Source organism: Gekko japonicus, unplaced genomic scaffold, assembly GCF_001447785.1.
Source record: "Gekko japonicus isolate JY-2015 unplaced genomic scaffold, Gekko_japonicus_V1.1 scaffold1705, whole genome shotgun sequence".
NCBI classification, from domain to species: Eukaryota; Metazoa; Chordata; class Lepidosauria; order Squamata; family Gekkonidae; genus Gekko; species Gekko japonicus.
Genome location: NW_015161450.1, coordinates 79,818 through 90,427, shown reverse-complemented (window position 1 = coordinate 90,427; position 10,610 = coordinate 79,818). Strand labels below are relative to the sequence as shown.

Here is a 10,610-nt window from a genome sequence, read left to right as displayed (position 1 = left end):
GGGGAACCGGCGGGGGGAAGCTTACCTGTTCCTGCTGCTTCCTCTTCCGCCTGCTCTGCCCCCCCGCGAGTATCGCGGGTCCCCTTTCTTGTTTTCTTATAAAAGAGCTGGTTCCATAACACCTCATTGTTCCTAGACAGCTAACTGCAACATATTTTGCTATGTGTAATTCCCTCAAAAGGAAATGGTCTTTCCAAAATGGCTAAAAAAACTCCATTCAGAGTTTTGCAAACCATTAGTACAGTGCAATTACCAACAATATAGGCCCAACCTAAACATTTAGAATTAAAAAAGCTGAAAACCACAGGGTTATTCATTTGATAACTGATATAAATAAAATGATTTTTTTAAAAAAAATCTAACTTGGCCAGGGAAAGTTGCCATATTCAAAAATGGCAGAAACAACTACTTCCATTAACTTATGAGACTACAAAACTGTTTCAGATTTTCAGCCACTCTCACACTCAGTGGAAAGTCAGTGAGAAACAGTCTGATACTTACGTTTTATTGTTATATGGGCAGTTCTCACAGATTTCAGGAGATAGGTAGTATGGTGTTCCTACACAGGTACAAGCAAATTCCATAGTACTAAAGAAAATGGTGATTTAAAAAAACGTGCTTGAAAAATATAGCCAAAGGAATTTAAAAGGTTTTATTAATTTAAGCAATGGTTATATTTTACAGAAATTATATTCAGTGCAAACTTCATGGTCTTTTAGGAAAGATCCACATTACCGTGTTTGAGCAACAGTTCAAAATTACAGATTTTCTTCCACGGATCTTTTAAAAAAATCATACAATCAAATGTTTTACCACAATCCACTAAGAGAATCTAATACCACCCACTAATATGAAAAGCAATAATTTATAATAGATTGAGTATGTACATTCTATTCTCCAAATTTTTCTCCACCTCAATATACTAAGGAGCAAAGCCTCCATTTAAAGATCCAGCATCAACAATAGAATACGCTTACTCGCTTAATGTTCTTGCGATCCCAAAGTCTCCAAGTTTCACTGTCTTTCCATTATTGCTGAGAAAAATGTTCTGCAAAGAAAATGGTATGCCATGCTGAAAATATAATGAACATTTACCCCTTGATGGCAAATGAAAAATGAGCTCCAAAAATCACCTGTGCTTTTACATCTCTGTGTAGAATCTTCCTGTCATGTATATGCTTTAGTCCTAAAGATATCTGTACAAACCAATCCAGGATCTATGTGCAAAAAACAAAACATACAATAGCTTTTATATCATTAGAATTTCTACAGAACTAGACTACTGAAAAAGAAGCACAAAAAGAAAATCTTCAAAGGAACAGTAAAAAGTGAAAAATTATTAGGTAAGAGTTGTACTCCCCAAATATTTTTTTTTAAATGTAGATTCTACAGTGGCAGCCCTTCTAACCAGAAACACATCTATTAGCCGCAGTGGCAGTTGCACTTGTATAATAGATAGTAAAATCAAGGAGACTATGCCCAGTTGAAAGGGTATGCACACTAACAGCTTAACAGTGCCAGCCTAAACAGAGTTACATTGGCTTAGGATCCCATTGTAAATGTCCCCTTGAGACTTGCTCTCCTTAAGAAACGGTTGCCTCAAAAAGAAGGAAGGACGAGTTCAAATGCCACTCTTGGTAGATGCTGACCTTCCCAAAAGTTGGTCCTAGTCAAAATATACATTCATACATAAGGAAATCCAATCAACACCAGAGAAGTGAAAATTGTTTTTCTTTCTTTCTGTGATGAAGTGAAGGGAAAGTTTTTCAAAATGCAAACCTACCTTGTCTTCTTCAAACAACACTCCACGCTGTTGTTGTATTTTCTGCATTAGATCCCCTCCATCACAGTACTCCATAATAATATATAGCTTATTTTTCTCTACAATAAAATATATTGGGCTTTGAATATATTTTTGCATCAATTATCAATACATCAATTAACTGCTTCCAGTGCTTCAACGGTAAATTTAATCAAAACAAAACACAAAGCTACTGTATTGTGTCTTATTACCACAGTTCTGTTAAATCTGCTCAAAGGGGTACACTATTTATTTAACATTTATAGTCATAGCTATTTCTAGAAACAGTTTGATCAAGGAGTCTGTTAAAGCCACAAGAGCAAGGTCAATAAAATAGCTGCCCTTCACAAGGTAACTGAAACCAACAGGACACCAGGAACACCCATTCCATTGTTTACTCCATAATAAAGTGAATTTGCCTCAAGGCAACAAAAAATTATGATAGGAGACTACAAGGGGGTTGGGGGGGGGGGGGAGCCAGAAATTACCTTATCAACATTGTCAGCCCTCGAAAGCAAGAGCTCATCTATTTTATTTGTGAAGCACTCGGGATGCTTCCAAAAAACCCCACCAGATTATAGCATGATGACAATTATTTATGTAAGGCATTAGGGTGACTCAGAAGAAAAGGAGGACACCAGGTTCCCCTCAAACATACCAATTGTTCCCTGGTATTTTAGTTGCTCACTGCTCAGGGGAAAAATTTAAAGAGGATTTTTTTAAAAAAAATGACAACCACAGATAAAAAGGAGACCTTGAAGTGAAGAGTAGAAGGCTACTATATTGGGGTGCTTCATCTTGGCCAGAAGAGCAACTTCTTTCTGAGAGGATTCTTTTTCTTTCCTCAGCATCTAAATTAGTTTAGAAACAAGTTAGTGGGGGGGAAAAACTCCTATTCATCTGAACTATTATCTAAGTGGCGGTCATGATAAGCCCTACAACAGTGGTTAATGGCATGTTCCCCTGTGACAGCTGTGCTCATCTACAAACCCTTCTGAAGGTCACACCCTGCAATGGGTAAGACTGGCAACTGCCCCATTCACACGCTTTTTCTGTGGTGGTTCCCGCCTTGTGGTACGACCTACCTGAAGTAGCCTGGAAGGCCTCCACACTTCTGTCATTTCACAGAATGTGCAAAACAGAAATGTTCAGGGGGGAAACTTTTACAAAAGGATTAAAACAGTGATATAATAGAACAGCACAGAAAGTCGCTTCTATAAGAAACAGTAATGTAGTCTACTTAGGGTTGCCAGCCTCCAGGTGGGGCCTGGGGATCTCCCACTTTTACAACTGTTCTCCAGCTGACAGATCAGCTCCCTTGGAGAAAATGGTTGCTTTGAAGAGCCAGTAAAACAGTACAATTCTGATATAAGACGGATTAAAACAGTGATAACAGAGGAATAGTATAAAAGCATTAACAAGAGAAAATTAATAAAATTAGTAAAATAAAATAATGTTAATAAGAGAATCATACAATTTTTCCAGCTAAAATAAGTTTACATTTCCTAATAGTTTGGTGTCGTGGTTAAGTGTGCGGACTCTAATCTGGGAGAACCGGGTTTGATTCCCCACTCCTCCACTTGCACCTGGCTGGATGACCTTGGGCAAGCCATAGTTCTGATAAGAGCTGTCCTTGAAAAAGAGCAGTTTCTGTCAAGAGCTCTCTCAGTCCCACCTACCTCACAGGGTGTCTGTTGTGGGGAGAGGAAGGGAAAGGAGCTTGTAAGCCGCTCTGAGACACCTTTGGGTAGTGAAGGGGGGGTTATAAATCCTCCTCCTCCTCCTAATAGCTAATAAGCAACAAAATTTTGCCACAGTGTAAGTCACTGCGCTCTGAACATCTTCTAAGAGGAATTTACGAAGGACTTCTGGCCTAAAGTCAAGATAAGACTGCAGAGGGCTAAATCTATACAGAAGGGGTAGTATAAGATGGTCTCGTTCCTCCTGATAGAATCTGCAGAACAGGAGGACAGGAGTAATTGATTCCACCATATTAGCCATGCATGGGCATATATGTTCATGCATTGGAACTCGAGTGAATTTACCTTGCAGTACAACGGAAGAGAGTGCCTCAAAACGGGCTCTGGAAAAGGCCCACCTACAGGTTCATAGGTAATGTTAACTAAATAAGGGGCAGCAGACAGTAAAATTAGGCCAAGATTTTATATTTCTGAAGTTCTTGGGTAGTGAAGCTTCTTCATTTTGTAATTCAATATCACGAAGCCTCTGCACGACAACTGTTCTTGCCTTGTATAGGCTTCCATAGAAGAGATCTTCTGGGAATAGGCCAATCTGATTTAACTTATTAAGAATTTGTGTGGACCAGGCAGGGTAAGGGCCCGAGGCTAAGAGGTAAGGTATTAAACCCTTTGGGTTGTGATGAATTTTTAGCCAGAGTGTTATAGCCTGTTCCCAGACCTTTGCTTCAACTCTGAGTAGCCCAGCCTCTTGCCTAAGTGTTACATTAGAAGTGCTTCTAGGAACGCCAAATAGAGATCTAAGAAATTTAGACTGAACCCTTTCAAGGGTCTTTAGATTGGCAGAAAGTCCAATTTGTGAGCCATACAGGAGTTGAGCCAATGATTTTGCCTGGAAGGTTTTTAAGGCCATGGGGAGAAAGTCTGCACCTTTCCTTCTAAATAATCCAAGAATGGCATTTGCACTTCTCTCTGCCAGGTTAGCTGATGAGGACTGATGTGCTGAGAATTTGGAATTATAAGAAAAGGTAATGCCTAAGTATTGAAAGTTCTTAACTTGATCTATGGCATTTCCTTTAATATTCCAGTTGAACTTCCTGAATGAGTTACCAAAACTGACAATTTAGTTTCAGCGAAATTAATAGATAGTAATTCGGTGTCTACATTTTATCAGGGCTCGCTTCAGGCCAATTCTTGTCTGGGATAAAAGAACAGCATCGTCAGCATACGGCTATATGTAACTGTGAATTCTGCATGCAGGTCTCTCAAATCAGTTCACTGCTGTTGAACATATGAAGCTGCCTTATAGTGAATCAGACTCTTGGTCCATCAAGATCCATAATGTCTATTCAGACTGGCAGCAGAACTCCAGCATCTCAGGTGGAGGTCTTTCACATCACCTTCCATCTGATTCTTGTAGCTGGAGATGCTGGGGCTTGAACCTAAGACCTTCTGTATGCTAAGGAGGCACTCCACAAATACATCAGAATATAAATGAAAGCATATATAAACTCTCTGGATACCAACATGGCCAGCAGAACACTAATCTAGTGGGATTTCAAAACTGGGGACTGAATGAAAAAGCATTTTGAAAGGCACAGAAGTGGTATTAGCAGTGGATGTGTGTCCTTCTTTTCAATGGCCAAGTAACATGCTTCAGAAAGTGTCTGATGGCAGTGGCTGCCCTGTCTTTGGCTACAACTTCACAGTTTCCTTCTACAAGTTTTTCTCTCGCTCATTCTCTCTATTTATGCTTGTGTGTATATATGAACTACCTAGACAACAAACCACAGTTAAGCTTGTATTTTACATTACTGTATTCTGAAACCTAACAATACACACACACACAAACCATGGCTGGACCACTGTGTGATTTTCATGGTATGTAGAACAGGCACTTAGCACAAAAGCTATTTCACCTCTTCCTACCAACTGTATACTGCAGTCAGATGAAGAAGTTTGCTATTTACTCAGCAAATATTATTTCACAAGCCAAGTCAGAGCAGGTACATGGTTCAAGAAGATATTTGCGACTGGAAAATAATGGTAGTTTACCTTCATTAAATTGACCTCTTTGATAACACACTGTCGGTTATCCTCTTTTCCTCTAGCCAAGAATACTTTGCCAAAGGCGCCTTCCCCAATCTTTTTAACTATTTCATACTTGTCCATGTTTTTTTGTTTTAGAGAAACATCTGAAATACAAAAATATTACAATTTAGAATATTTGAAATATAAACTTCTCAGTGTCTCTGTCTCATATTGTAAACATTATCTGTTCACATGCCAAAAAAAAAAGGGTAACTGGAACTGCAGTCACACACACTAAATAATCCACATTTAAAGCACTTTCTAACTGGATTTTGCCAGTTCACACAATAAAAATCCAGCTGGAAAGTGCATTAAAAGTGGATTATTTAGTGTGTGTGCCCGCAGCCTGGGTTTTATTAATTACTTTGGAAATCTGGTCCACAAAGTTCTCTGGATTAGGAACTGTGGTATAGTGGCTAGTGTGTAGAACTTTTGCATGGGTCTGAATCCCTGTTAAGGCCACAAAACTCATGGGGTGATGTCGGGCCAGCAGTCTAGCATAAGAAAAAATGGGATGTTCCCTGCTAGATCAGACCAGTGGTCCATCTAGTCCAGAACTCTATTTCACACAGTTGCCAATCTGTTGCTCTGAAGAGGCAATCTTAGGGTCACAGAGGGCAAGGCCTCCTCTTAATGTTGCCTCCAAATGCTGGAATATAAAAGTTTACTGCCTCTGAATGTACAGGTTCCTTTTAATCATTGTGGCTAGTAGCCACTGATCGACCAATCCCCCATAAATCTATTCTAATCCCCTTTCAAAACCATCTGTGCTAGTGGCCATCACTAGATCTACTATCAGTGAATCCCACAATTTAATAATCCCTTTTGTCTGTCCTGCATCTGTTGCCCATCAGCTTCATTTGGTACCCACTGAGTTATGCTTTGATAAGCATATGGAGCAGAGGTCCATCAGTGGCTATTAGCCACAAGGTATAGGTAGGAATTCTCGGTCTGGGGCAAGTGATGCTCTGTATTTTTGGTGCTTGGGGGGAGGGTCAACAGTGGGAGGGCTCCTAGTGTCCTGGTCCCACTGCTGGACCTCCTGATGGCACCTGGTGTTTTTGGCCACTGTGTGGCAGAGTGTTGGACTAGATGGGCCATTGGCCTGATCCAGAACCTATAAAAGTTAGTCAAGAATAGAAGAGGGCCAACTCTTAAAATCTAATTATGAAACCTAAAAAATATACATGTATTTATTAAACACAAATTAAAATAATGAATAAAGGCCCATTCATACCTCATATACAAATATAAAAACATACAAAGGCTGATGAAATAGACCTAACACATTTCGGCCTTTACAGGCCTTCCTCAGAGGTCTAATACAAATAGAACATGTTGGCTGATATGTAAAAATATATACAATCATACATATACAGAATAGGCAATAGAGACCAGAAAACAATTGCTGTAAAAATAAAAGAAATAGACAATTAGACACATATACTACAACTAACAAATACATAGTAAATATATTATCAAACATAAAACCATTGACATACTTCCAAAGCTTAACCACTGGGCAAAGAAGAGAAATACAAAAATACAAATACACTGAGTCAGCCCATTTGTTTATCAAGTTCAACAGTTCTCCGGAGTCTAACATCTTTCACGTCACCTACTGCCTAATCCTTTTTTTAATTGGAAATCCTGGGGACTGAACCTGGGACTTTCTACATGCAAAATGACAGTCCCGGCTGAGAGAAGATTCACTCACTTGTGTTGTACGCATTTTATGACCCACTTTGTACTCTGCCACTGCCTAACAGGTTTGACTTGGTGGGTGTGCTTAGCACTTCCATGGTGCATGTGATTCTGACATCATGAATGTATTCAGGTATTAACTTTGGTTCATTTGTGACTGTTGTTTGAATGCATGCTGGGAAGAAGGCTGAAATGCTGATACACAGTTATGCTACCCACGACCTTGCTTGTTCTGGCCAGCTACAACTGCGCATGTTTCTAATGTGTTAACCTAGCTAGAATGAAGAACAGTAAGCACTCTGTAACCATATCAGTTATATAGATACAACATGTCCCCCCCCCAGGTCTTAACCCAAAGGGAAATAGGTGATGAAATTTGACAATGTTTGATGGAACCAATAATTCTGTTTTATTTCTCTGATGTAATGTGAAGTATAACATGCTATTTCACCCATTGTAACACTTGAAGAATCTGTTGGGTATTCAGGGTTCCAAAACCCTTGAATCTGTATTCTTCCTTATTAATTAATAAATTATTTTTTCCTCGTGAAAACTTATAGTAGTATAATAATATGGAATAACAACAACAACAACAAATATTTTAAGTTTCCACACAACTCCTGTTTATTTACATCTTAATGACTGTGTGTGTCCACGACTTGGGGGTTGGGAGTGCACAGTGGTTCAGCTGTGTGGTGAGACACATGAGCAAAGCACAAAAAGAGGGGATTTCATATAGATTACAGTTAACATCCCCTCATCACTACCACCTGAGGGGGACAAGCTGTTTCCTGTCCAGTCAGGCGAGGCGAACAGGCACCCCCTCACAAGGGCTTCCCGCTCAGAAAATTAACGACTCCAGTGGGGGAAAGGAGGCATAACCTGGCTGGACCCTCTTCTGGAAGCACTCGGATTGGGGACGTTCATCTCCCCCCCCCCTTCCCCAGCCACACCCCCCCCCCCCCCCCCCCTCCCCCAGCCACAGCTCCCCCTTTGGGCCCCCCCCCCCCCCCATGGAGGCGGAAGGGGCCTGGTTCCGAAGCGCGGCCTCTCCCTTCTCCGTTGCCATGGAAACACAGACGCGCGCGCACCTTACCGCTTGCCTCGCTCTGCGGCCAGCGGCCTCCTGCTTTTCTCTCTGGCGCGACAGAACTTGCTCTCACCCGGCGTGGGGCGAAAGGGACTCAGGGAAGGTGGGGACTGAGGGGAGGGCGGTTAACGGGTCGCCGCCCCCGAAAACTCGGCTGGGTCGGGCGAAAAAGGCGGTACCGGTCTCGGTTACCAGCGGGGGCGTGCCTTCTTGGCGCTCCTCCCTCTCCAGGATCAAAGGCTGGCCAGGTCTTTCAACCTCAGAAACGTCCTCCTGAGTGCATCAGTCAGCATTAAAGCTGGTGCTTGAAGGGAAGATGGATATTTCTTCTCCTGGCCCTGCGGAACACGGTTCTAGGAGGAGGCTGAAGTTGGTTCCTTATTCCTAGTTCCTTAATCATTTCTTATTCATGAGTTCATCCAAAACACTGAGGATAGTTTGAAAGCTCTGAACCCCAAAATAAGGTCTGGACCACCACATATCGTATACTCCCAGGTTTATGGGGCTCTCCCCTTCAAGAAGATATATCCTGTTTCCTGGTCCAAAGCATGGTTCTTGTGCCAGGTGCTCCAAAGTAGGGTGTCCCTAGGACAATCACAGGGGCAGACACTGGAACAGGACTGGAACCTCCTCCCCCAAGTGTTTGGACCAAGCCAAAATGACACATCACCAGGTTCTGGAGACTGTCCCCTGCAAGATGACATACAGTGATACCCGGTCCAAACACTGGTTCTGACACCACAAGTTTCTATTTGGAGTGCCTCCAAGAGGCCTCTATTTCAAAGGAAATTTTAATAATACTAATAATAATAGTAAGAGATTGGATTTATACCCCGCCCTTCACTACCCAAGGGAGCCTCAGAGCGGCTTACAAACTCCTTTCCCTTCCCCTCCACACAACAGACACCCTATGAGGTAGGTGGGGCTGAGAGAGCTCTGACAGAAACTGCTTTTTCAAGGACAGCTCTTATCAGAACTATGGCTTGCCCAAGGTCATCCAGCCAGGTGCAAGTGGAGGAGTGCGGAATCAAACCCGGTTCTCCCAGATTAGAGTCTGCACACTTAACCACGACACCAAACTTTAATAAGGAACTGGTTGCCCCTTACACCCCAAAATAAGGATTGGACCACCACAGCTCATATAGCATCAGGATCAGCAGACTCTCCCCTTCAAGGGGACATATGCTGTGTCCTGGTTCAAAGTGCGGTTCTTGAGCCAGCTGCTCCAAAGTGCAGGGGCCCCAGGGCACACACACAGGCAGACACTGGAGACAGGCTGCGCCCCAAAACAATCTTTGGACCACCCCAAGTGACACTTCACCGTGCTCTGGAGACTGTTCCCTGCAAGATGGCATACAGTGATCCCTGGTCCAAACACTGGTTCTGGCACCACAAGCTTCTATTTGGAGTGTCTCCCAGAAGTCTGTATTTCAAAGGTGATTTGAATAAGGAAGTGCCCTCTGCACCCAAAATAAGGTTTGGGGCCCCACACTTCATACACCCCCATGTTCAGCAGACTTGCCCCTTCGAAGGGAAATATGCTGTGTGTCCTGGTTCAGGTCCAAAGCGTGGTTCTTGTGCTGGCTGCTCCAAAGTGCGGTGTCCCCAGGACAATCACACAGACAGAAAATGGGGCCAGGCTGCACCCCAAAACAATCTTTGGACCACCCCAAATGACACATTACCATGCTCTGGAGAGCTTGATTGAAATATGGGGGTGGAATATTAGCATCTATGGTGAGATAAGAATCCATCAAGATTTGATGGATCCATCCTTGTGAACTTGGGAATGAATTCAAATTCAGCAATCTCAGTATGTTATCTGTAATTGAAGCTTCTCTGAGGACTGTTAACCTTCATTCAGCAAGGGAATGACCTTCACCCTAAAGTCTGCCTATGTCCAGCTGGAATCTCACTGGGAGTGGTTCCTTATTCCAAGCTACTTGGAAATACAGGCTTCTTGGATGCACCCCCAAAAAAAACCTGTAGCACCAGAACCAGTGTTAGGACCGGGCAGTGCTGTATGTCTTCTTGCAGGGGACAGTCTCCAGAGCATGGGGATGTGTCCCTTGCGGGGTCCACAGTTTCGGGAGGGGGGAGGGTGTTGCAGTGCAGCCTGGCCATATGTCTGCTTGTGTGATTGTCATGGAGGAACCTCACTTCGGAGCAGCTGTCACAAGAACCAGGCCTTGGACCTGAACCAGGACACAGCCAACGCTCCCTCTAA

General features: G+C 42.6%; 1 protein-coding gene across 1 annotated transcript in view; it reads right to left on the bottom strand.

Annotated features, from left to right (window-relative positions):
- LOC107125619 (serine/threonine-protein kinase Nek5-like) overlaps positions 1 to 5,670 on the bottom strand; it is a 30,381-nt gene extending 24,711 nt beyond the window's left edge. The window contains exons 1-6 of the mRNA XM_015429050.1: positions 5,554 to 5,670; positions 2,556 to 2,652; positions 1,784 to 1,881; positions 1,134 to 1,217; positions 978 to 1,048; positions 502 to 588 (exon numbers count right to left, since the gene is read on the bottom strand). Coding sequence (XP_015284536.1) covers positions 502 to 588; positions 978 to 1,048; positions 1,134 to 1,217; positions 1,784 to 1,881; positions 2,556 to 2,652; positions 5,554 to 5,670 — 554 coding nt within the window. The remainder of the gene's footprint in view (positions 1 to 501; positions 589 to 977; positions 1,049 to 1,133; positions 1,218 to 1,783; positions 1,882 to 2,555; positions 2,653 to 5,553) is intronic.
- Positions 5,671 to 10,610: the final 4,940 nt, after the last annotated feature.